Source organism: Tupaia chinensis, unplaced genomic scaffold (assembly GCF_000334495.1).
Source record: "Tupaia chinensis unplaced genomic scaffold, TupChi_1.0 Scaffold000311_2, whole genome shotgun sequence".
NCBI classification, from domain to species: domain Eukaryota; kingdom Metazoa; phylum Chordata; class Mammalia; order Scandentia; family Tupaiidae; genus Tupaia; species Tupaia belangeri.
In genome coordinates this window covers 2,394,235-2,422,226 of record NW_006159803.1, presented here as the reverse complement: position 1 = coordinate 2,422,226, position 27,992 = coordinate 2,394,235, and the positions used below count along the sequence as shown (strand labels likewise).

Here is a 27,992-nt window from a genome sequence, read left to right as displayed (position 1 = left end):
CCTATCATGCAGGAATTAGAATTCAACTTCTCTTTATGCTAGGAGGCAGAATTATTTACTTTCTATTGGCATCATTTCTAAAAGATTTTTTTTTTTCCCTTCGAATGTCCACTAAGTCTCTCCAGCTCTAAAGTAAAGTGATCCAGGGTCATTCAGATGAATTAAAGTCATTAACACATAGCCTCAACAAAGTGACCGGTCCCTGAAAATGAATCAATAATATCTTGGTTGTATTCTTTGGCTCCCATTGTCTGGTTCTGCTCAAATTGCTCTGATTCTAATACTTTCAACATCCTTGTGTTAAAAAATAAAAATTTCAACAGAGTGATTTGTACAAAGATACAAGAGTTCATATTTTATAAATGTATAGGGAATGGAAAGAAATAATGCAAACAACCAAACTTCTATAATACATTACGATAACACAATGGAATACTTTGCAAGCAATGAAATTATGTCCTAAAATATTAAATAATAGGAAAATGTCCATGACATGTATATCAAGTAGAAAAAGTTAAAAAGGAATATATATGAAACAGTCTACTTTTCCTTTAAAAAATTCTTTTTCATAATTATTTAATTTAATTTATTTATTATTATTTTTTAATTTGACCAGAGAGAGAGAGAGGGAAAGTGAGAAAGCATGCTGCCAGGTCCAGAACTCGAACCACAGTCAGCCATGTGGGAGTCTAGCTCCTTAACCACCATGCCACCTGCTGGCCCCAAAACAAAAAATAATAATAAGGATGTATAAACGAGGACGAAAAGACTGACAGGGAACAAAACAAAAATGTCAACAATGATACTGATAGGTAATGAAATGATCAGTAATTTTAAATTTAAAGCAATTACATATGTTTTATTTTTCTTCAATACATATGTATTATCTTACTTAAGATGAAAGATATAAAAAATTAAAATGCATAAATGCATAAAACAATGACCAAAAGTCATTTAAAAGGTCCATGTATTTCTATGTGGAGTCTGTTAGTACGGAATCAACCAGATTCTGCTGAAAGAAAAAAGATGGACTATGTTGTAAAGCGAACACTCAGCTGTTCTAGCCAAATCTGTTCTAAGATCTGTTAGGATTTAGGTTAACAGCTTCAAAAAAAAAAAAAAAAAAAAGAAAAAAAAAAGAAACCTAAAAATAAGTTTAGTGGAACATTTTAATTAGACAAGTGAGAAGATTTATAAAACCTCAACTTGCTCTCTTGGAAAATGCTTTTCATTTTCCAACTACTGAGTAACTATGCCAGAGAAAAAGATTGAGCAATATCTTTGTGAACTGGTCCCCAGCCAAAGAGTAATGAAATTAACTACTAGGAGGCATTATGCCTATTATTAAGTCAAGGATAATAGCTTCCATGATATTTATTCCATGTGCAATTTTCAGTAAAGTCAGTATCACATGTGGGCCAACACCTCAAATGAGGTCACCTTCAGATCTGTGTGTCAGGACTTCAGCTCCGGCTTGGGTGAAACCACACGAATATTCATCAGGTTCTTGAGTACTAAATCTTCCTGGACAAAAGGGTTTTGATGGCTGTTTATGAGGCATCTTTATATTTACCCTCCTTAGAGTACAAGGCACTAACCATATTATAGCGTAATTTAAGCTACAGAGATTGTTTCCCATGATTTCTCTCTCAGATCTATACAGATATGTGACTTGAGACCCAGAAGTGTCATCCTAGGTGGCAGAATTGTCCATATGTAGAGTGACCTTCCGCCCAACTGTAATTTCTCCCACTGCCTCCTTGTGTTTGAGAAGAAAATGCATCTTACTGTTTTTTTTTTTTCTTTTCCCTCCAGGCAATCTTACATAAAAGGAAAGAAAAGACATCAAGTTCTTTTTCTTTTATCTTCCCCCCCCCCCAATGTTCACACTGAGAAAAATAGTGGAACCAGTAGAAAATCCCAGTGGGTTAGGGATGAGCATCCTGTTTTAGGGCTTACCCCTCTGTAAAGTGTATCACATCCCTATCATGGAGACAATTGTGAATCATTAAAGAGACATGCCTATTTCAATTATGGGGTGACATTTATACACTGCTTACTCTTTCTAAATGTCTTTTCCTTTCCTGAGGGGAGAGGGGGAGGGAGGGAGAGTGCTAGGTATTTCCGACAGTCTCGCCATGTTCAGTGGTCCTCCTGCCCTGGTCTCAGTCAGCTCAGACCACAGGCACACGCCATCGTACCTGGCCTGTTCAGTTAGGTTCAGTGGAGCACCAAACCCAGGCCCCTCTCACCCGCCAGCCACTGTGCAGTGATGCCGTCTTGCATGTGCCATCATGGCTTGGGCTTCGCGTTTCTAGGTCAGTAACTCTCATGATGAAGTTTCTTATCTAGGATATACATTAATTTTTTCTCTTTTTTTTCTAATGGCTAACAGGCCACAAATACAAAATGTGCATGGAAGGGGTCAGAAGGTAGTGAGGTGCTTAAGGTGCTGGACTCCCACATGCCAACTGCAATTCAAATTCCAGGCCCAGTGGCTTGAAGATCACATCAGACACGTGTGCATGCGTGCTCAGAATCCTGAGAGGAGCATGCGTGCTAAGAATCCTGAGAGGAGAATGTAGGAGAAGGGATCGCGGCATGGTCAGCCCCACTGGGGGCTGAATTTTTACTTTCTCTCTTACTTTCTCTCTCTGGTGAGTGTACACATCCTATGACAAGCAAACAAAGAAACAAAATAAATAAAGAGGGGCCCGCAGGTGGCATGGTGGTTGGACTCCCCCATGGTCAATTGCAGTTCAAGTCCTGGACCAAGTAGCCTGAAAAATCACAGCAAATAGTTACTTACATAAAAATGATTTTTTTAAAAAAGAAAAAAATACAAAAAAAATTATGTATGGACTGCAACTGCTTGTGTGCACACAAAATAAACTTAAATTTTAATTTTATTTTCCCACAAACTTTTTGAAGTCTTTTGATATTTAATTAAAAGACCGATTTGCTATAGTAGGTACAATGTGTTTCCATTCTAGATCTTTAGTTCAAACAATGTTTTGACATTTTATATATATATGTATATATATTTCAAATATATAGAGAGAGGTTTTTGCCTTAGGGAGCATGCGCCGGCAGGAGAGAAAGAAAGATAGAAACAGTGAGAGGGAATGTGAGACATCACTCCCCAGAGAGGATGGCCACACCACAATCCCTTCTCCATTCTCCTCCTGGGATCTTGGGTATGCATGCACACGTGCCCAGCATGGGTTTCAAGCTACGGGATCTGGGACTTGAACTGCGATTAGCCATGTGGGAGTTCAGTCACGTAACCGCTATGCCATCTGCTGGTCCCTTGAGAGCTGTAATTTATTTTGTTACATTATAAACATGGTCCAGAAAAGGCATGGTCAGAGATGGAAACATTGTGGTTATCCCTTACTTTAGAAGCCTTATTTTGGTGAGATAAACACATTTGCTCCTTTGTAAAAGGATTACATCAGCAAAATCTCCAGATGAACAACTCAGGATGACTTTTCACCATTGGATACCACTAGGCTAAAATTAAATTATTTGGACCGATTTAAGTCCCTAAATCATAAAGTTTATGGAAAAACTGCTGAGGATCAAAAACAGAACACTAAAAATGATTAAATATTTTGAGAGAATATATTAAATTGGTTTGGCACGCTTACGCTGAAAAGGGAGAAATAAATGCTCTTGAGAAAATCAGTGGTTGGTTAAGGAAGAAGGAAGGAAGGAGGGGAGGAAGGGAGTCCGTATCAAGAGTTTAAGAACTCTTGGATTTATTGGAACCCTTTCTTCTTTTTAATTTCCTTTGCCTTATGTGTTTATGTTTTTGGCTGCATGTCATGAAAGGAGGCATTTCAAATGCATCTTTGAGACAGATCCCATTTGCTTTCTCTTACATTACCATGAATCACATCCTCTGTCCCATACCCTCTCCACCATCTCAACTCTGTTCAGGGAGTTGTTAGCTCTAATTCTTTTTCTTCCACTCTGAATCAGCACATCAATAAGCTTAGTTTTGTTTTTTTAAGAAAGAGATTTGTGCTATAGGTCATGTGCACTTGCTAGAGAGACAAAGAGACAGTGAAAAGTCACCCTCTCGAGAGATGGCCACGCCACAGTCTCTTCTCCTCCATTTCTCTCTCAGGATCCTAGGCATGCACGCACCCACACCCTGAGTGAGTTTCAAGTCCCCGAGTCCAGGACTCGAACTGTGGTCGACTATGTGGGAGTCCAATGACATAACCATTACACCACCTGCTGGTTCCAACAAGCTTAGTTTTAACGGGGACAATATTTGCTTTGGTTCTTCCTAACACTGGAGTTAGTTTACTTAGTTCTGATGAAAGATTCTCAACTCACTTGAAAAAGATCTGCCATATTTCATAGGAACAAAAATGTAATCCTCAAAACTAGAAAGAGAAAATACTGATAGTCACCTCTTATTTTTAGTAACTGTATGCACAGGCAACAGTTACTAAAAATATTTCCTATTTTTTAATCCCAGTTTTGTGGTAGTGTTTGAAAAAGAGCTACTATAACTTGCTGCAGTGACAGCCTTGCTGAAGCAATGGGAGAATCTGATTCAATAATAAGAGCTACTGTACCTGTTCCACTTTCAATGTTTTCATTACAGCCATTTATTAATATGCTGCTGAGTGAAGTTTATGGCCGAGTTCATAGCAATGTCCTTCCATAAAGCAATTATGACCACGTTTATTATTTAACATTCATTCTTTAGCCTGAACCAGAATAGCTACCCAATGTAAATTATTCAAAATGGATCATATCTCTGCTACCAAACAGAAGTGGGTTCCTTTCTTGCATTGCTTTGTCAGAGGAATCCATTCAGCAGGGATGGGGCCTCTGAAAGAGGAGATGCACCTAGAACCAGGCAGCCTTGCTGCGGGGTGAGGGAGTGTGGGTACCTGTAGTGCAACACTACTCCAGCATCTTAAACTGTGACTCTGACGTCTTCTTTTGGAACAATAAGAGAAAAGTGGCTTATTTTGAACAATTTCAATGAATGTGCTAATGAAAGTTAATTCTTGCTTGAAGAAATCCTGTAATAAATGAGAAGTATACTATTGGTGAGAGAGACATACAAAAATAATCACAGTTCTTGGTTTACACCAGTTTCCCAAATGAAATACTTTCCATTTAAACAGCCTAAAGAAGAGCAAGCTGCTCAGTGTTTCCAGCATTTCACACACTTTCTAAAATAGCGTTTTTTAAAAATTGAAGTTTCTAATTAGGGGCATGGCACTCTGCTGGGAATGAACTTATAACAGGTGTTTGGCCTTGTAAATGGGACCATCTCTATAATAAGCTTTCTGCTAGGAAGAGGGGCTGCAGAGGACTGGATACATGAACTGGAAATGTGAAATCACACAGAGAAACCATCTGTGGGCCTCCAGAAAAGCATGAGTATTCCCCTTTCAGAGAGCAGGGGAAAGGCCCTGAGACCATGTGCCCAGGTAGTGTGGGACCCCAGAGTCTTTTACAGTATTCTGTATCTGAACATTTGCTCTGCTCTGAAAAGCAAAAATTAAGGGGCTTGGTAAAAATATGTGTATTGTAGATTGATGCTATTTCAAATTAGATTGCTATAGCAAAAGGTACTGTTCTCACATTCCAGTGAAATTTTATGAGGGTTTAGAGAGCAATAGTTAATTGTGGGATGATTAAAATAATAAGCAAACTAATGGTTCATCCTTTCAAAAAAAAGGAGGCAAAGATTTATCTTATTAATGACATCACTATTTAATTAAACTTTAATGTTTAAATATACACATTTTATAAGACTTATTTATTTTTTAAAGAATTATTTATTACTATATAAATTTGACCAGAGAGAGAGAGGGAAAGTGAGAAAGCAAGCCACCAGATCTGGTACTCAAACCGTGGTCAGCTACATGGAAGTCTGGAGCCTCAACCACCACACTACCTGCCGGCCCTTTATAAGATTTATTTTTAAAAATGAGATTTTTTTTGGTTCTTTAGAGAGTAGTTTTATTGACTTATTTAAAAGACAAAACAGCAAACAATTGCACTTTGACATTGAAAAGTTATTTAAATGTAATTTCAAATATACATTTTTATTGGTAAATACAAATATTTTTTAAACAATTGAATTTGAATAAATATATAAATAAAGGAAAGTCATCAAAGGGTTTTATTAATGCTCAACCATCCATTACAGGCCTTAAAATCTTCTGTAGGGATAAGGAATGAGTTTGTTACTATTACAGATTTATAATATAATTTATATTAAAAATTGAGAACCACCAGGTTAGAGAATCTTCTCAGTGCTGTGAATAAATAAATTTCTGATGAATTGTTCATTTGCTGCAGGACACACACAGTCACTGGGTGAGGGGAGAGAGAGAGAGAAGGAAAGTGAGAAAGCAAGCTACCAGGTTCAGGACTCAAACCTTGGTCAGGGGGGAGTCTAGGCTCCCAATCACCATGCCACCTGCCGGCCCCAATTTCTGATGAATTGAAGACCAACAGTAATCAAAGAAAAGATATTTGAAATTAACTGGGGGGAAAATGAAAAATGATCATTGAAAAGGAGCTTACTGGGCATTAGTATCTCCTGCGGCCTAGTTATTAAATTATACAGATCTCACATGGCTGACTGGTTTGATTCCCACTCCCAATAGCTTGAAAAACACACAGTACATGTATGTGCATGCTCAAAATCCCAACAAGATTCAGAAATGGAGGAGAAGGGATTGGATCTTGACCATGCTCTACTGGGAGGTGCTTTCTCCCTCTCCCTCTCCATCTCTCTGTCTCTCTTGGTCTTATAAACCAAAAAAAGAAAGAAAAGTAGTTTACTAATTCCTTCATTGGACTGAAAAACTATAAAACAAGACTGGCCATGTAAGAAGAAAAAAGAGGGGATTATGACAGTGAAAAAACTGATCATGAGGCCAGGGGTGCCATGGTGGTTGGGGCAGCTGAATTTCACATGCAGAATGAGTGGTGAAGAGTCCTGGACCTGGTAGACCTGGCGGCTTGAAACACACCCCAGGTGTGTATATGTGTGTTCCCACAAGAGAGGAGAATAAGGAAAAGGGACTGTGGTGTGGCCAATCCCCACGGGGGTGATTTCTCACTTTCCATCTGTCCCTCTCTGGTGAGGGGATCTACTCTATAACAGAAGTGAAAAAACAAACAAACATGAGTCAGGAGCTTAATTGTATTATAAGCCAGCTGACATTCCTGTCATAAGGAACTTAGAGTCTAATAAGTTAAAGTGGGAAAACATTGTGATAATTCTATTAAAGAAAAATGCTCAGGGTGTTGGAGAGACAGAGAAAAGTAACTCCTCTGAATTTGGACAAAGAAGTCAATTAATTATCCTGCAAGAACGGCCTAGAAAATCAGCATGCTGGACTCAGAACAAAAGTGAATGTTCCAAGATATATATAATTATTCATTTAATGTTATTTATTATCATTATTCTTCAATTTGACCAGAGAGAGAGAGAGAAAGCTGCCAGGTCTGGGACTCAAACAATGGTCAGCTATGTGGGAGTCCAGTGCCCTAACCAACATGTCATCTGCCAGCCCCATGTTCCAAGAGATAAATGAATGAAAGTCAAAGCCACATTTATTGAGTGCTCTCTGTTTTAATTATCTTGCTCAGGCTCTGTAGGAAGGGCTTTAGTAAACCAGGAAGCAGTCAAGAGCTGGCCCTGAAAAGCCAAGGGAAAGCAAGGGGACAGGAGAGCTGAGATTCAGGGATCCAGCTCGAGAAAGATCTCTGATGGCAGCTTGACCGCAACAGGGGGCCTCTTGGGAGGGCACTACAACTAATTGCCTAGAAAAAGATTCAGGTTAACGTACTTTAATAAAGAGTGTGCAAACAGTTTTTGTTTAATGCAGGAACAAATTTAAGATATATGTGTGTATAGATATATACATGTCTGCATTTGTATATGTGTGCATGTTTATGTAATGTGTGTGTATATATGTGTGTAACACACACACAAGTTGGGTATCCCTTATCCAAAATGCTTGGGACTGGAAGCATTTCAGACTTCGGATTGGGGGGAGGGGGGTTGAAATGTTTGCATATATATATATATATAATATAATATCTTGGGCACAGTACTTGTTCATATACAGCTTATACATATAGTCTGAAGGTAACTTTTTATTGTCATATGACATGTGTGCTAGCCAGTGCACACGTACAAGAGAAGGAGAGACAGAGAGATAAAACCTCCCAGTGGAGTGTGGTCATGCTGCAATCCTTTTCCTCCATTTCTCTATCCTGTCAGGATCTTGGGCAGACACACACTTGTCTGTTATTTCTTCAAGCTTCCAAGGCTGGGATTCAAACTTTGGTTGACCATGTGGGATCCAACTCCCCATGCACAGTGCTTAACCTCTATACTACGAGGTGGCCCAAGGGTAATTATGCAATATTTTTGTATTGCAGTGTTTTAACTGCAACGTGTCACATGAAATCAGTTGAGGAATTTTCTATTTGTGGTACATCTATTTGTTGATTCTGAGAAAAGTTTGATATTTTGAGAATTTTGGGTTTAGGGTGTTTGGATTAGGGATACTCAACCTGTATATACTGTATACATACCCATACAAACATACATATGTGTGTCTGTGTGTATGTATGCTAAAAGAAAACAAGCTATGGCTGAAAATACCAGTCTACAGTGAGAAAAGTATTTGGATGCACAGCCATAAACCTCCCCCTTTTCAAGACTTAACTTTTACATCTCATAAGCTCAGACAGTGCCTCAAGCAATTCTAATCAAATTCTGGAACAACTACATGTCCCTGTGCTTTCTGATCTTCAGCAGCAGTGGAGATTGGTTGGTGCCAAATAGAGAGTCTGACTAAGTAGTCTGGGAGTCAGACTTGGAGTCTAGACTGAATTTGCCACTGTGAACTACGTGACTCCACAAAAGCTACTTTGCTTCTCTGGGTCTCTGCCTTCTCATTTGTAAGTAAAGGGATTGAGCTAGATTTCTGACCTAAGAGAAGGCTAGACATGAAAGGGAAAATGGTTTTTTTTTTGTCTGACTGTCCCTTCTCTTTGAGGTCCATTTTAAGTCTGGGTGAAAATGTTACCATGTTTCTGAGAACTGCCCTAACTTGGTCCTTGCAGCTTGTCTTCTCACTCTAAACAGGGTCTCCACCCAGTATCACATCACCTGTGCTGCTGTGCTGTGGCACCTGGTGGAATTTTTTTGTTTTGTTTGCTTTGTTCATAGCATCAGAGAATACCACCTCCCCACACTGTTTTAAAATATTAAAGTTCGTGGGGCTGGCAGGTAGCATGGTGGCTAAGGGGACTGGACTCCCACATGACCTACCACAGTTTGAATCTCAGACCTGGTGGCTTGCTTTCTCACTTTTCCTCTTTCTCTCTCTCTCTCTCACTCTGTCCCTCACTGGTCGAATTAAAATAAATAAATAAATAAAGTTAAATAAAATAATTCTTTAAACAAATTTAAAATAAAATATTGGGGGCCGGCAGGTGACATGGTCATTAAGGGTGCTGGACTCCTATGTGGCTGACTGCAGTATGAGTCCTGGACCTGGTGGCTTGCTTTCTCATTTTCTCTCTCTTTTTACCTCTCTGGTAAAATTAAAATAAATAAATAAATAAAAAGTTAAAAATAAAATTATTCTTTTTTTGTTAAATAAAATTATTCTAAATTAAATAAATAAATAAAATAAAACAAAACATTAAAGTCCAGGGCTGGCAGTTGGTATGATTAAGGCACTTAACTCCCATGTGACCAACCACGGTTCAAATCCTAGACCTGTTGGCTTGCTTTCTTACTCTTCTGCTTTCTCTTTATCAAATAGAATAATAATAATAAATTAATTAATAATTATTTTAAAAATATATTTTTAAAAATAAAATATTAAAGTCCTAGTCCTCCTGTTCCCTCAATGTCAACAAAAACTTCCCTGAATATTGCTTCACAAGATGCCTATAACCTGCCTCTGGTCACATTCCTTTTTATGTATTTATTTGGTATGTGCCTATCTCATCTCTTGACCAGCTGGTATGTTACTTTGGAGCAGAGACCTCTTCACATTCATTTCTCTGTCACCCACAATGTCTCACAGAAAAGGGGTAAAAGTGATTCAGAGATGATGAGAAATAGTTTTCAAGTGGTTGCATTCAAATATGTGTGTGCCTTTGGGTAAGTTATGTAGCTTTGCTTAACTTCCTATCCTCTTTTATAAAATGGGATATAAATTCCTACAGTTGTTATGAGCAGAAAACATAGTACAAGTCTTAGGCTCTTTCTGTTACACATATAAATGGAGTTAAAGTTAATGAAATATATTATAAAAATTAAACCCTAAATCTTTGTTCTGTTGGCAGTTCAAAATGTGGGTATCATTGTATCTTAAATGTAGATAAAAATCCATTCTTATATACAATTTGATTTCTTTAAGTTTAGCTTAATTTCTTCTGGAACTGTGAATGGTGAATTTCATTCTAGAGTATTTCAGAAATTGACAGATTAATCACTGCTGGCTTTTAGATAATGCTGGATACTTCTCAGTGAAAGTCAACTCCTCATTCTTTGTAATGTATTTGCAGAACTCAAGAATTAACACATGATTTATTCAGGCAATGTTTACATAACTTTCTCTGGTTCAAATGAAAAGAGTGCGAAGACTGTCCAACATCTGTGTGAGTATTCTATAGGGAATAAGTGGTGTTCTAAATTTGACACAGGTTGGAATATAGACTTATTATTTCTTGCCCTCTATCCTTCCAAATTTCATAAAAATCAACATATAATGGGATCAGCAGGTGACATGATGGTTAGGGCATTGGACACTCCCACATGGCCGACCACAGTTTGAGTCCTGGACATGGTGGCTTGCTTTATCACTTTCCTACTCTCTCTCTTTGTCTCTCTCTGGTCAAGTTAGAATAAATTAATGTATAAATAAAATTTTTTAAAAATCAACATATAATAAAAAAAGCATTAGATAAAAAAGTAAAAGCCCAAAACAATAAGCAAGTAAGGTAGGGCAATGATTGAGTGTTCTTTGATTATTTAAAAGACAATGGTCATCAAAGAAAACCCTCAAGATTCTTTCTTCATGTATAATCTGTCTTCCTAGCTTCAGTTTCCTATAATCAATGGTACATTATAAACACAAAATATATGTGCCAAGCTAAAGGAAAAAAATTTGTGTCAGAACACATAACTGATAGGAATGTGTGTTTCCATTATCACTGGTGCTAGTCTGTGTACAACTACAGTGGTAGATTTTCATTTTCCCAGTTTTATATCATTATATAATATATATAATATATAATATTTTTATTATAACATGAAAATATGACCTCTACTAAACACAGGGTTGCACCTATTCAACCTAGCTATAAAAACTAACAGAAGCAAAAGTTACTATTCTCCTAAATTGGCTGGTTTCCAAGTTGCTCAAGTTTTTCTAAAGCAAATGGGACACTGAAGTAGTTCAGTAGTACTAGGTTCAGCACAAACCTCACCACTGTCATCACCCCTTTCATGAAAGAAGCCTCTGATTTCTAAGCTTCATCTAACACTAAAGCTTTCTGTTAACATGGTTTACAGCTAAAAGACACCACATTTAGATTTCAGGAGGCATTCCTAAATATCAGTTTTCATGAATATGTAAACAGATGGGTTGATTACCATGGCAACCAAAAACATACCAGGTCAATACTTGATTGGCAAATGTCTTAGTGGGTTTTCCGTTACTATCTTTTTACACAGCTGAGATAAATAAGCCAGAAAGTATTCTGTACAATAAAACAAATATTAATACCTGAAAACAGTTGAATAGTGACCTCCTGAGAGATGTTTACAATTCTAAAGTCTAGTAAATACCAGAAGCTGTACAAAAATACAGTGAATCCCACACAAACTGATGAGCCAAAACAAGTGAGGAAAAGAAAATCTTAAATTGTAGTCACTGAAAGAATTCAATCATATCCTAAAAGAAGCAGACCCATTAGTTATTTGGTTGAGAAAAACAAGCCAAAACAAGGATTAAGAGTGTGTAGCAAAGGTAGGTCACTATCTTCGGAAAAAGAAAGCAGTCTTCTGGAAGGTGTGCTGTATTTTCTCAACATTCAGGGCCATACTAACTTCATTTTGCCTTATTTCATATGATGTAAAGTTTATCTAAGCCTTTCATTAACAGAGTGAATGACAATATTCTTAAAAGTAATTATAATTGAGGCCAGCAGTTGGCATAGTGGTAAAGTACTAGATTCCCACAAGTCTAACCACGGTTTGAGTTCTGGACTCTGCAGCTTGAAACTCACGCCAGGTGTGTATGCATGTGTGCCCACAATCCCAAGAGAAGAATGGCAGAGAAGGGATGGTGGATAGGGGTGATTTCTCACATTCTCTTTCTCTGTCTCTGTCCGGGCAGTACAAGCACCCTACAAGCACCCTATAACAAAAATCAAAAATCTCTCTAAAAAAATAATTATAAGTATAGGTCTAGCTGAATGGCTTTCAAAACAAAAAATGATCACCCAAAACACATTAACATATATTGCACTGTACAGCACACTCATCAGAGACCCAACAATTAACACAGATTCCAGAGACATCACTGAGGCAGGAAGAGCAAAAGCTTAGAATATAAGCTTTAATCTAAATGGAACATTTAAAAATGCCTATATGAATTAGCCAGCTAACCAAAATCAAAATAAAAGGATATTTAAAATTATTTCAGGAAAATGATTTTACGCTAAATGTATTAATTGATTCCTTGACTGCTAAGTCTTTAACCTCAACCTTCAGGCCAGCATTCTTTAGAGACACATGGCATCAAGGTTGTACTCATCAAATACCCGTGCTTTTGTGCCATGTGTTCCTGTCATCTACAATAGTGCTCTCTCTCTCAGCATCGACATGCAGAGTCAGCAGAGAACTTCGTGTTAACTATTCTTAGCCCGAATGCAATGCTATTTTATGCAGTCTTAATAGACCTAGTCATGGGATCATGAATGGTGAACAGAGATGTTAAGCAAATTGGCAAGGAAGTTTCTTCACTTTAGAAGGCTCAATTCAGGAAACCATCAATACTTACCTCAGGAAGTGCTTCATTGTGCCAGTGTTGACTATCCCAGTGCTACACAAACTATCCTCAGGTAATTCCTTCCAAATTTCCTTTGTCAAAGTAAGTGTAAGCTGTGGAAATAAATTAGATTTATTTATTAAAAAGGTTGAAAACTCCAAATCAAAATTTTTTCTTAATTAATTAATTTATTTTAATTTGACCAGAGAGGGATAGAGAGATAAAAAGGGGAAAGTGACAAAGCAAGTTGCCAGGTCTGGGGCTCAAACCATGGTCAGCCATGTGGGAGTCCAGTGCCTTAACCACCATGCCACCTGCAGCCCACCCCCCACCCCCCATTTTTGATAGGGATTTTTGCTATAGGGCATGTATACTCCCTGGAGAGACAGAGAGAGATGAGAGACAGGAACTGAAAAATCACTCCCCAGGGGAGATGGCCATACCACAATCCCTTCTCCTCCATTCTCCTCTCAGGATCTTGGACACACACACACACACACACACACACACACACACAGAGCATGAGTTTGAAGCTGTCAGGTCCGGGACTCGAACCACAGTCGACGACGTGAGAATCCAACGACATAGCCATTACACCACCTGCTGGTCCCCAAACCAGAAATTTCTGACTGAAATAAGCAGACAGCATTTTAAGTCACTTGCTGGGGAAATCATGGTTTCATGAGCATGCTCTTCGATAGTAAGCTTTTTCCATGTCTTTGGTATGATTCTTATATTGGGTTGTCAGAAAAGTCATGACACATTTTTGCATAGAAAAAACAGAAAAAAATACGTCATGACTTTTCTGACAACCCAATATATAGAGGAATAGTATCTGTAAGAAAAATAAAAATGGAAACCATACAAATAAATGTACTGATTTCCTAATTCCTGGTTGTCTTAAATCAGGCAGCCTCAGCCTTCCAGAAATATAACTCAAAAGCAAGTAAAAATGACTGATAACATTTTTAAGCTCAAAAATAGCCGTTAGAGAGCCAGGTACTCCATGTAAATAAATGTCACTCAGACTGGCCCTGTGTGCAGCAGGCGTGTGCTATATAGAGAAAGCTGGATCCCACGTGGCTGACTATAGTTCGTTCAGTTTCAGCCCCTGACGGCTTGACAGACAAACTGAGTGAAAGCACTCCTGTGCCCAGGACCCCAACAGGGTGCAAAATTTGAGAAAAAAGGATTATAGCCTGACTCGCCCTGATGGGAGGTTTTCACTCTTTCTCTCCTTCTCCCTCTGTCTCTCATGTACACACATGCACCTTCTGGCATTAAAAAAAAATTCTCCAGGCCTCCTCTTCTCTTCTCTTCTCTTCTCTTCTCTTCTCTTCTCTTCTCTTCTCTTCTCTTCTCTTCTCTTCTCTTCTCTTCTCTTCTCTTCTCTTCTCTTCTCTTCTCTTCTCTTCTCTTCTCTTCTCTTCTCTTCTCTTCTCTTCTCTTCTCTTCTCTTCTCTTCTCTTCTCTTCTCTTCTCTTCTCTTCTCTTCTCTTCTCTTCTCTTCTCTTCTCTTCTCTTCTCTTCTCTTCTCTTCACTCCTCTCCTCTCCTCTCCTCTCCTCTCCTCTCCTTATTCTGTACAATAAAACAAATATTAATACCTGAAAACAGTTGAATAGTGACCTCCTGAGAGATGTTTACAATTCTAAAGTCTAGTAAATACCAGAAGCTGTACAAAAATACAGTGAATCCCACACAAACTGATGAGCCAAAACAAGTGAGGAAAAGAAAATCTTAAATTGTAGTCACTGAAAGAATTCAATCATATCCTAAAAGAAGCAGACCCATTAGTTATTTGGTTGAGAAAAACAAGCCAAAACAAGGATTAAGAGTGTGTAGCAAAGGTAGGTCACTATCTTCGGAAAAAGAAAGCAGTCTTCTGGAAGGTGTGCTGTATTTTCTCAACATTCAGGGCCATACTAACTTCATTTTGCCTTATTTCATATGATGTAAAGTTTATCTAAGCCTTTCATTAACAGAGTGAATGACAATATTCTTAAAAGTAATTATAATTGAGGCCAGCAGTTGGCATAGTGGTAAAGTACTAGATTCCCACAAGTCTAACCACGGTTTGAGTTCTGGACTCTGCAGCTTGAAACTCACGCCAGGTGTGTATGCATGTGTGCCCACAATCCCAAGAGAAGAATGGCAGAGAAGGGATGGTGGATAGGGGTGATTTCTCACATTCTCTTTCTCTGTCTCTGTCCGGGCAGTACAAGCACCCTACAAGCACCCTATAACAAAAATCAAAAATCTCTCTAAAAAAATAATTATAAGTATAGGTCTAGCTGAATGGCTTTCAAAACAAAAAATGATCACCCAAAACACATTAACATATATTGCACTGTACAGCACACTCATCAGAGACCCAACAATTAACACAGATTCCAGAGACATCACTGAGGCAGGAAGAGCAAAAGCTTAGAATATAAGCTTTAATCTAAATGGAACATTTAAAAATGCCTATATGAATTAGCCAGCTAACCAAAATCAAAATAAAAGGATATTTAAAATTATTTCAGGAAAATGATTTTACGCTAAATGTATTAATTGATTCCTTGACTGCTAAGTCTTTAACCTCAACCTTCAGGCCAGCATTCTTTAGAGACACATGGCATCAAGGTTGTACTCATCAAATACCCGTGCTTTTGTGCCATGTGTTCCTGTCATCTACAATAGTGCTCTCTCAGCATCGACATGCAGAGTCAGCAGAGAACTTCGTGTTAACTATTCTTAGCCCGAATGCAATGCTATTTTATGCAGTCTTAATAGACCTAGTCATGGGATCATGAATGGTGAACAGAGATGTTAAGCAAATTGGCAAGGAAGTTTCTTCACTTTAGAAGGCTCAATTCAGGAAACCATCAATACTTACCTCAGGAAGTGCTTCATTGTGCCAGTGTTGACTATCCCAGTGCTACACAAACTATCCTCAGGTAATTCCTTCCAAATTTCCTTTGTCAAAGTAAGTGTAAGCTGTGGAAATAAATTAGATTTATTTATTAAAAAGGTTGAAAACTCCAAATCAAAATTTTTTCTTAATTAATTAATTTATTTTAATTTGACCAGAGAGGGATAGAGAGATAAAAAGGGGAAAGGGACAAAGCAAGTTGGCAGGTCTGGGGCTCAAACCATGGTCAGCCATGTGGGAGTCCAGTGCCTTAACCACCATGCCACCTGCAGCCCACCCCCCACCCCCCATTTTTGATAGGGATTTTTGCTATAGGGCATGTATACTCCCTGGAGAGACAGAGAGAGATGAGAGACAGGAACTGAAAAATCACTCCCCAGGGGAGATGGCCATACCACAATCCCTTCTCCTCCATTCTCCTCTCAGGATCTTGGACACACACACACACACACACACACACACACACACAGAGCATGAGTTTGAAGCTGTCAGGTCCGGGACTCGAACCACAGTCGACGACGTGAGAATCCAACGACATAGCCATTACACCACCTGCTGGTCCCCAAACCAGAAATTTCTGACTGAAATAAGCAGACAGCATTTTAAGTCACTTGCTGGGGAAATCATGGTTTCATGAGCATGCTCTTCGATAGTAAGCTTTTTCCATGTCTTTGGTATGATTCTTATATTGGGTTGTCAGAAAAGTCATGACACATTTTTGCATAGAAAAAACAGAAAAAAATACGTCATGACTTTTCTGACAACCCAATATATAGAGGAATAGTATCTGTAAGAAAAATAAAAATGGAAACCATACAAATAAATGTACTGATTTCCTAATTCCTGGTTGTCTTAAATCAGGCAGCCTCAGCCTTCCAGAAATATAACTCAAAAGCAAGTAAAAATGACTGATAACATTTTTAAGCTCAAAAATAGCCGTTAGAGAGCCAGGTACTCCATGTAAATAAATGTCACTCAGACTGGCCCTGTGTGCAGCAGGCGTGTGCTATATAGAGAAAGCTGGATCCCACGTGGCTGACTATAGTTCGTTCAGTTTCAGCCCCTGACGGCTTGACAGACAAACTGAGTGAAAGCACTCCTGTGCCCAGGACCCCAACAGGGTGCAAAATTTGAGAAAAAAGGATTATAGCCTGACTCGCCCTGATGGGAGGTTTTCACTCTTTCTCTCCTTCTCCCTCTGTCTCTCATGTACACACATGCACCTTCTGGCATTAAAAAAAAATTCTCCAGGCCTCCTCTTCTCTTCTCTTCTCTTCTCTTCTCTTCTCTTCTCTTCTCTTCTCTTCTCTTCTCTTCTCTTCTCTTCTCTTCTCTTCTCTTCTCTTCTCTTCTCTTCTCTTCTCTTCTCTTCTCTTCTCTTCTCTTCTCTTCTCTTCTCTTCTCTTCTCTTCTCTTCTCTTCTCTTCTCTTCTCTTCTCTTCTCTTCTCTTCTCTTCTCTTCTCTTCTCTTCTCTTCTCTTCTCTTCTCTTCACTCCTCTCCTCTCCTCTCCTCTCCTCTCCTCTCCTCTCCTCTCCTCTCCTTCTTCTTTCTTAAAGAATTGTTTGATTTAATTTTATTTATTCAGCCTAATGTGACCAGAGAGGGACAGAGTGAGGTGGAAGGGGGGGGGGGGATGAGAAAGCAAGCTGCCAGGTCCAGGCCTCGATCCACAGTCGGCCATGTGGGAGTCCAGTGCCCTTACCACCACACCACCTGCTGGCCCCTCCAGGCCTCATTTTCTTTGGCACTGTGAACAAAGTGGTAAGATTTCATGTGTGCATGTCATTGTCCAGGTGACAGTTTGCTTTCACAGAGCCTGCAACATCGAGTTATTAGGCTTCTTCCTTTTTCCTGACAAGGAGGAGAATAGGGGCAGCCTAAAGGGCAGCAAGCTGGATGAGATGGAAAGAAGAAAACTAGAGAAGAGAGAGGGGCTGGAAGCAATGGCAGAGAGAAATATCTCCTGATAGAAGAGACAAATGGAGGGACCAGCAGGTGGCTTGACTGAGGTGCTAGACTTCCACATGGCTGACTGCAGCTCGAGGCCCAGACCCGGCGGCCTGCTTTTTTCATTTTCTTCTCTCTCTCTCTCTCTACATCACTCTCTGGTGAGTGCATGTGCCCTATAGCAAATTTAAAAAATAATAATCACAATAAATCAAATTAAGTAAGTAATTATTAAAAGAGAGAGAGAGATCAATAGAACACCAGCTGCAACAACAATGTGAGTAACTGAGTACATGCACAAATGGCTAAGGCAGAGACACAACTACCAACTAGAACTGCCCAGAAGTGTGGCAAATGCAGCCCAAATAAAAGCCTGTCTTTTCCTTATTACATATTTGTTCTTGTAAATACTCCATGTACACTTGGAAAAAAAGTCAACATACTTGGGGCCAACTGGTGGCATGGTGGTTAAGGGTGCTGGACTCCCACATGGCCAACTGTTTGAGTCCCAGACCTGGTGGCTTGCTTTCTGACTCCCCCCACCACTGTCCCTTGATGGTCAAATTTAAATAAATAAATAAATAAAGTTAAATAAAATAATTTTTTTTAATTAAAAAAAAAGTCTACATACCAATTCAAGATTGTGGTTACTTCTGGGCATGGAAGGGAGAAAGTGGCCTGCAACTTTATAAATGTTTAATTTCTTAAAATGTATCTGGGGCCAGTCTGTGGCCTGGTGGTTAAGGTGGCCGGATCCCCACATGACTGACTGCATGGTTCAAATCTCAGACATAGCTGCTTGAGATACATGCTGGGTATGTGTATGAGCATGCCCAAAATCCTGAAAGGAGAGAGAAATGAAGGAGGAATGGTGCTGTGAGCACACCCTATAAGGGGCAGTTTCTTGCTTTCTCTCTGTCTCTCTCTGTCCATTAGGCATGAGGAATATAAGGTGAACAAGAGGGGCATGGCGTTTCCTGCAGACCCAACAGTCTTGACAGAGGAGAGGAGAAACGGGTTTTTTTAACACAGTGCTGTAAGTGGAAGTGGTCTGCGGTAGTGAGTAGAGGAGATGCCTAGCCTAGATGTTGGGGTCAAGGTCTCCCCAGATAGCACAAGCGAAGCCCTAGAAGTAAAAAAAAGCACAATGTGTGTAAGGAAAATGTTGAGTGTAACTCAATGTAGTGCTCAGGGAGAGGGGCAGGTAGAAACAGGGATGGCAAGATATGAAAAACAAGTATGAGTGAAGCCATGGAAGGCTGTGTAAGCAATAGAGAAGCTTACATTTGGTCCAGGAGCAATGAGGAACTATTGAAGGAGTTCGAGCTGGACTGTGACATGATCACATTTCTAGGTTTAAAAATAAACTCTGGAGGCCAGCAGTGGCGTAGTGGTTAAGGGGTTGTACTCCCACATGGCCAACTGCAGTTCAAGTCCCAGATCTGGCAGCTTGAAATTCACACCGGCTGTGAGTGTGTGCCTACCTAGTCCTAGGAGAGTAGGGAAGAAGGGACTGTGATTTCTCACTTTCTCTCTCTCTGTCTCTCTAGCAAGCACATGTGGCCTATAGCAAAAATCTCTCTTTAAAAAAAAAAGTCTCATTAACTCTTGAGTGTAGAACAAACAATAAATTGTACTATGGTGGGATTCTATGTAGGGCCACTAGACGTTTTCCATAACAATCCAGGCAAAAATAACAATGACAGATAAAGGGAATGGACAAAGACAGATGTGTGACAGATTTGACAGATACTTAAAAGGTAGAATCAATAGGATTTTTGATTAGTTGATTGATAGGAATGTTAGTGATAGAAAAGGAAAAGTCAAGCATTATGTACATGACTGGCAACTGGCAAGACAGTGGAATTATTCCCTAAGATAAGGAATTTTTAAGAACCAAAGTTGGGAGTCTAGGTATGTAAGAGATTAAAAAAAAATTTTTTTAAAGTCTCATTTCATAATGATGTGAGATAAGTGAGAGAATACAGTACTTGAACTTCCTGCTCTCTATGTAGTATTCCTGGACTTATATATTTTCAGTTCTCAGGGAAGTGAAAGAGTCGAATACATGGATCTGAAGGTCAAGAGAACAACTAGACTGGGGACAAAGATTTGGGCTTTTTCGGCATATATTGGGTCAGAAAAATCGTGACATATTTTTCTACGCACAAATGCGTCATGATTTTTCTTTTCTTTTTCTTTTTCTTTTTTTTTTTTTTTTTTGAGAGGTTTTTGCTATAAGGTGCATGCGCTTGCCAGAAAGACAGAAGGCAAAGAGACAGGAAGCGAGAAATCACCCCTCAGGGGGAATGGCCACACCACAATCCCTTCTCCTCCATTCTCTTCTCGGGATCTTGGGCACGCACACACATGCACCCAGCATGAGTTTAAGCCACTGGGTCTGGGACTTGAACCGCTGTTGACTACATGGGAGTCCAATGATATAGCCATTATGCCAACTGCTGGTCCTGCGTTATAATTTTTCCAACGACTCAAGATATGGCAATTAAAACATAGAAATAAATAAAGATAAAAAAGTAATTTTTAAAAAAAAATGCTTCACAGGGTTTAAAAAGAAAAAACAGAGCCATAGGAATTATTGAATAGGTAATATATATGTAATACTTGTTATTCAGAACAATTCTTTGTCATTAGGATAAGATTAAATTAGAATTCTCATGCTATTACGGTAGTAAAGAATAGATTACATTTCAGAAAGATTTTCTTATCAGAATTTAAAAAAAAATTATTCTTAAATGATTTAACTTCAGTTAGCTAGAGAATAGGTTTACTTTTTAAAAAATCTCATTTCAGGACCAGCAGGTGGCATAGCGGTTGAGGTCCTGGATTCCCACATGGCTGTCCACAGTTTGAGTCCTGGACCTGGCGGCTTGCTTTCTCTTGCTCTCTCTTTCTCTTTCTCTCTGTTTCTCTGGTCAAATTGAAGAACAATAATGATGAGTAAAGTTAGATAAATAATTCTTTTTTTAAAAAAAATCTCATTTCATAATGATGGGGGATAAGTGAGGTAAGACAAGTACTTTAGCTTCCTGCTCTCTATGTAGTGATTCCTGGACTTATACCTTAAAAAATAAAAAAGAAAACTTCTTAAATGTGTATGTGACCAAGTTTGTGCTGAGTAATGCAACACGGTTCAGTAATTTAATGGAAAATTTGGCAAATATGTAAGGGAGTATACATGGTAATTACGAGCCCAAGGTTTGGAGACAGAGTTCATGCCTGGGATCTACCACTAGCCAAGTGGTAACCTTCGACGAGTTGCTTAACCTTTCCAGGGATAAGTGTGGAAAGTAAGTGTAAATATCATGTAGGGTCATTCTAAGGATGAAATGAACCAAAGCATGTAAGGTGTTAGCACTCATTTTTAGTATTATGTTTGTCATTCTTATATCCTCTTCTAAAGTACAAGATCATTTTGTCAAGCAAAGATTCACTTAGGAGACTGTCAAAATAAATCCTGCCTGGGAACCAGCAGTTAGCGTAATGGCTATGTGGCTGGACTCCCAAGTAGTCGACCGCGGTTCCCGTCCCAGACCTGGTGGCTTAAAACTCACACCTGGCGCGTGTGTGTGCATGCCCAAGATCCCGAGAAGAGGATGGAGGAGAAGGGATTGCGGCATGACCATCCCCCCTGGGGATGGTTTCTCGCTTTCTGGTCTCTATGTGTCTCTCTGTCTGCCTGGTGAGCGCACGCGCCCTATAGCAAAAAAACCTCTCCAAATAAATAAATAAATAAATAAATCCTGCCAAGTTGATGTGATCTGGACTGGGCCAGTAACAGTGGAGAGAGAGAGAGAGAGGAGTGAACAGAGGTGAAAAATTATTTAGAAGGTAGAATCTACTGGACTTAATTGGATGGAAAAAGGAAAGGGAAGGAAAATAGCAATTAGTTCTAATTATCTGTCCCCTAAATAGGAAACAAAGATAACAATTAGACCTAATTATCTGTCCCCCAAAGAGGAAACACCAAAAAAGGCTTTAGTGGGTAGCACCAACAAGAAAGTCTCTGCACATGCTATTTAACTCATTGCTCATTGGCTATTCATTAAGTAACTGCTAGACGTTTCGGAGAGAAAAATGAAAAATACTGTTTTATCTTTTTTAAGTCTAGCTTTGTTTTAAAGGAGACACATTTGTTAATGTCCTATTTACTGTTTTGTATCTTGTCTTTATTTATAATAAAGAATGGGCATGCATATGACGGAGAGAGGGGAAGTGACAGAAGCACCCTTTACAGGTCATGCCAGATCTCCTTCCTCTAATTGTCTACTGCACTGGATCCTGAGCACTCGTGTGTGTGCCTGACGTGTTTTCAGGCTGACCGGGCTGGGGGCTTGTCCTCTCTTGAGTGGTGCCTTCCTGCTGTACAACAGAGCAGGCTGTATTTCCTGTCAGTTAGATAGTCTGTGTTAGAACAATCATGGCAGGTCTGAAGCGCAGATACTACAAGCCATGCTATTGGTAAAACACCCTTGAGTTGTTTGTCCATGAATGGTGCTGAGTCAATCTACCCTTTCTTACTAGGCTTCCTAAGCATCCAGACCTAAGTGGCTGGGGAGAGAGAATTTCAGTTTTCTACAGATCTGCACATCGCCCTAACAAAAGGTGGCCATGATAAACTTCTCAAGGATTTTTACACACCAGCCCATTGACTGCAACTTGGTTAAATGTAAGTTACCTGCCTGGTTGATATCTGTTTCACAAATTGAAAACGACAGATATTAACCTGTTTGTTTGATTCAGCTTTACTACCATGTTTATGTGCCCTGCCCCCCCCCAATTCCTTTGTTAAGATTTGGTTGTGATGGAATTAAGAAGGTAAAATTTAATCATACTGTGGTGTGGAAAGGTGGGGCCTGTGGGAGGAGATGAAGATTAAGCTCATTAGGGTCGGGCTCTCACGACTGGTTGGTCATACACTAAGGAGAGGGAATGAGACCAGCACAGGGACTAATAGGCACAGCCACCCAGCCCTGCGCTCGCTCTTATGATGTGATGCCTTGGGACTCTGCACAACCCCCACCAGGTGTGGCCCCGGGACCTTGTACCTCCAAATTGTGAGCCAAATAAACATTTCTCTTAAACCACCCAGACTCAGGTATTTTCTGTCATTAGCAAAGAAATGTACTGTAACAGTCAGACATTAACTTTACTGCCACCTGTTTCACAGGAATCAAGAAGAAAAGGCAAGCCACTGTGTGCTGTCCCTTCCCCATGACTTCCCCTCTGGAGGACGTCACAATTACCTGCCGTGTTTCATGTCTCCTTATTGCTGAAGTGATCTGTGTCATGTTTATTTTCCCTCTGGACTATATTCTTCTCTAGGGCACTCATGGCCTGAGTGCTCAATATATGTTTGAGAAAATGAACTTCGTGCCTTTTTAGAAAGCATTATTCAATAATAGTACTAATAAAACAAATTGCCAATCTCTCAACTGGAAGAAAGTGTGTTGATACTTTCGCAACCAAAATGAGGAATAGAATTATACTCCTGGGTTTTGTAACCCTTTCACCTGATCTGTACTAATGTCTCTCCACGTACACCAGGCTACTGCCCTGAACTCACCCAAAGGGAAGGATCAAATGATTGTGCTCGCCAGATCAAAAACCACCAACGGGCTGTTGTTACTTCAGTACCAGGCTGTGGGGTTATCTTGTCTTTTTAACTTTTTTTTCCAGCTGGGAGGAAAGGGGCAGCACCGTGCAATCTGCTACTTTTGAAACTCATGCCCTGCTCTGTCATCAAGGAACTTGCCCTGCCTCCTTTGAGCAAGAAGCCCCCTAAGGCTCTTTATAAAGTACCATTGGGTAACTCTACCTCTTAGAAGTCCATCTGTCTATCAAGCACCCCAGGGAATGAATTAGAGACTCAACTAGAGGGATCAGAACTCCTAAAAAAAAAAAAAAAAAAAAAAAACAAAAACAAAAAACTTAACCCCTATATGAGATGAAAAAAACCTACTTTCTATGTAGCCCTTCAAATACTGACGGTATTCTCTGTTACAACCAAAATGCTTGTGGACTCATAATGTTTATACACAACTAAAAGATAATCCACAAAGTAAATACTGTTTCATGCTCATAATCTGCCTAGTTGGGATTATCCCAATTTTTAAAAAATGTTGCATAGAATATGTTTAAAAATAAAATTTAATTAAAAATATTAAATCTCAGCTTATGTTTTGTGAAACCAACGATAACAACAGTTAATATTTACAAAACGCCAGGCAATATTGTCTTAACTTGTGTAACTCACTTAATCTTAGTATTTTATGAAATTAGTAATAATATCTTCATTGTGCAGCTGAGGAAATTGAGACACAGAGAGATAAAGAACCTTCCAAGATTACACAGCTAGTAAGTAGCAGAACCAAGACTCAAAATTTTGCAGCCTTGCTCCTGAGGCTATTAACTCTCCTGTACTGCCTTAAGAAACCAGAGAGGGACCGGCAAGTGGCATGGTGGTTAAGGGTGCTGGACTCCCACATGGTCAACCAAGGTTCGAGTCCTGGACCTGGTGGCTTGTTTTCTCGCTTTCTCTCTCTCTCTCTCTTGCTCTGTCCCTCTCTGGTCAAATTTAAAATAAATAAATAAATAAGTAATAAAAAATTCTTTAAAAAAAAAAAAGAAACCATAGAGATGAAATTTTGGATTGACATAACAGTGAGAAGAAAGCATAGTATATTCAGTTCAAACTGAACTGCAGGACCAGGGATTATCAATACCTGGATGTACACTTGCACCTCAGAACTTCACAGGGTTCCTCTGGGAGCTACCTGGGGAATTCTTAACTAATAAAGGTTATTTTTGTCACTGAAAATTAATGTCTTTCATTTTCTTAAGTAAATGTACTACAGACCCGGAAGTTTCTTTATTTATTTCCTTTTTAAAAAATTTGCTAGAGGGGGGACCAGCAGTTAGCGTAATGGCTATGTCGCTGGACTCCCATGCAGTCGACTGCGGTTCGCATCCCGGACCCGGTGGCTTAAAACTCACGCTGGGCGCGTGTGCGTGTGTGCCCAAGATCCCAGGAGGAGAATGGAGGAGAAGGGATTGCGGCGTGGCCATCACCCCTGGGGGGTGATTTCTCACTTTCTGTCTCTCTGTCTGTCTGGCAAGCACACGCATCCCATAATAAAAACCTCTCAAAAAAAAAAAATTGCTAGAGGGCATGTGCACTAACCAGAGAAAGAGAAAGAAACTAAGAAAGTAGAAAGCCACCCACTCCCCCATGGGAGTGGGTCTCACCACAGTCCCTTCTCCATTTCTCCTTTCAGGATTATGTGTACCCATACACACACACTTGGTTTGTCCTTCAAACCGTTGGGTCTAGGATTCCAACATGCAGTTAGCCACATGGGATCTAGCGGTTTTAACCACCACGCTACTGGCTGGCCATAAAACCTGAAAGTTTCTAAGCAAGAAATTTTATGGGAAGAAGTTATACAATAGGGCAAAAGAAAAAGTTTTATATTTTTCTTTAGTGCACCCACATTCCCAAGGAGATCTGAATCTTTGACAATGTAATTTTGAATTAAATCATGATAAAATACTTCTCCCCTTCCCCGCAAATGTAAAGCTAGTGCTATCTTGGGTTTAGAAAATCCAGTTAAATTCAAGCATCTTGTCCACACTGTTTATATGGTGATCTCGGTCTCCCCACACTACTCTGAGAGTGATTAGTCAGTGTGACAGGGTTTCCAGTCAGCGCTTTTCCTCATTTGTCTTTCAGTCCACCGCTATATGTTTAGGTCTTCCTAATACAACACTTTTCCTTTAGAGGTGAAAATATCTGTTTCATTTTTTTCTTTTATATATATGTAGTAGCTGGCAAAATATTACAAAACCCGAGTTTTCTTGAATTCACTGGAAAGCAAAGCAAGGTCTGTCCTCCTTCAGATTTCCCTAATTGCTTCTTGTCCTTTTCTTGCTCAGCAGGGAGGGAAGAAATCAATTAAAAAGGTCACCCTCAAAATATATTAGGTCATGGAAGAAGTCATGATGTGTTTTTCTATGCAAAAATGCGTCATGATTTTGCCGGACCCAATAATTCACTGTAATTAGTGATATCTAGAAGATGAAAACATATTCCATTCTTTCTGCACTGGATATTGAATAAAAAGAAAGTTTGGGCAAAGGTTTTCTGTGGTGTGTGTGGTTTTTGAGCAGTAAGCAATCAAAACAGCAAAACACAAAGCATCCATTTAACAAAGGGGCTTGGGGTTACACACACATGCAAAGTATACTGTGCAGACAATAAATTTAAGATCAGCTATATTGAAATTATTTACCCTTGATTAATTTCCTCAGTTTGGCTATCCTTCTCATTTCATGTGAAATAAAAAGATGGCATGTTGAACCCTAAGATCCATAAATAATCATTTTAATAGTTTTTTCTCCTAAAAGTGAAATTGATCAGAAGTTCATCTGGGTATCAGAAGAAAGCTTATGACTAATTTGGTTCATTATCATTCTCTTTCTTTATTATTATGTTGCTGTAATTCTTTTCTAAAAGAAGTTGGGAAAGTTGGTTTTTGTTGTTTTGTCTTTAAGAGGTTTTTGCTATAGGGCACCTGTGCTCTCCAGAAAGACAGAAAGCGAGAAATCACCCCCTCCATGGGGGATGGCCACACCGCAATCTCTTTTCCTCCATTCTCCTCTCAGGATCTTGGGCATGCACACATGCACGCACACTCACCCAGCGTGAGTTTAAGCCACCAGGTTCAGGACTCAAACCATAGTCAACTACATGGGAGTCCATCGGCATAGCCATTACACCAACTGCTATCCCAGGAAAGTTCTTCAATAATAAAAACCTCGAAGCAAATTCTCTATGTGAAAATATTAGTTTTCTGAGACCAGCAGATGGTGTAATGGTTATGTTGCTAGACTCCCACATACTCGACAGTGGTTTGAGTCCTGGACCTGGCGGCTTAAAACTCATGCCAGGAGTGTATGTGTGTGCATGCCCAAAGTACCAAGAGGAGAATGGAGAAGGGATTGCAGCATAACTATCCCCCTTGGGGAGTGATTTCTCACTTTCTGTTTCACTGTCTCTCTCTCATGAGTGCACACGCCATTTAACAAAAATCTCTCTCTTAAAAAAAAATTCAGTTTTTCTACTGAATGTTCTAATAGTTGCCCTTGTAGGGCTTCTAGAATCTAATGAAATTGTAATGACAACATCCCCTGATCAGTAGTCAGGTAGAAATGAGAGAATCTAGCAGTAACAGAATTAGGCTTTTTTTTTTTAAAGGTTTTTGTCATAGGATGTGTACACTCATTGAAGAGAGACACAGAGAGATAAAGTGAGAAATCACCCCCCAGAAGGGATGGTCACACTGTAATCCCTTCTCCTCCATTCTCCTCCTGGGATCTTGGACATGCATGCAAATGCACCCAGTGTGACTTTCAAGCCACCGGATCCAGGACTTGAACTGTAGTCAGTCATGTGGGAGTCCAGCAAAGTAGCCACTACACCATCTGCAGGCCCCAGAATTAGACTTTTGTTTCTACCCCTTCTTCAGCAATGGCTGTGTTTAGGTGGAAAAGGTAAGATGGAGGCGAATGGTAACTTTTCTCATGAAAGCCAAACTAACAGATAACTGAGCCAAGTTAGTTTTCAGATGTGTCTATATTCAGCTTACGTCTCCCATTCTTGATTATGCTCTGCAGGTTTGTATGCCTATGGATGGTTTTCATAAAATTAGAAGTTCCTCAAAACTATCTGACCTTCCAGCAGAAAGCACATCTCTGTGCAAACAGCAGGCAGGGGCACAAATGTATTGTGGACAAGTAGTTGGCAAACCACCACCTTGTGAGGGGCCAGACTCTGGCTGAGCCAACCCATAAACACAGGAGGTCCATCTTCTTGAGTCAAATGAGCCAAGTATCAGATTCAGACGAGGCAAATAAATGGGACTGAATTAGCAAATTCAGATAATGGCTAAGATTATATCTCGCTCCATATTTTATAGAGTCCCCAAAAGTACTGTGTCCAAGCATGGAAGACCTTGCCAGATGAGAGACT

The 27,992-nt window shown here is 39.5% G+C and overlaps 1 protein-coding gene across 1 annotated transcript in view; it reads right to left on the bottom strand.

The window, feature by feature from the left end:
• Positions 1 to 13,184, bottom strand: part of ELMOD1 (ELMO domain containing 1) — a 46,573-nt gene extending 33,389 nt beyond the window's left edge. The window contains exon 1 of the mRNA XM_006150952.2: positions 13,089 to 13,184. Coding sequence (XP_006151014.1) covers positions 13,089 to 13,105 — 17 coding nt within the window. The 5' untranslated portion in view covers positions 13,106 to 13,184. The remainder of the gene's footprint in view (positions 1 to 13,088) is intronic.
• Positions 13,185 to 27,992: the final 14,808 nt, after the last annotated feature.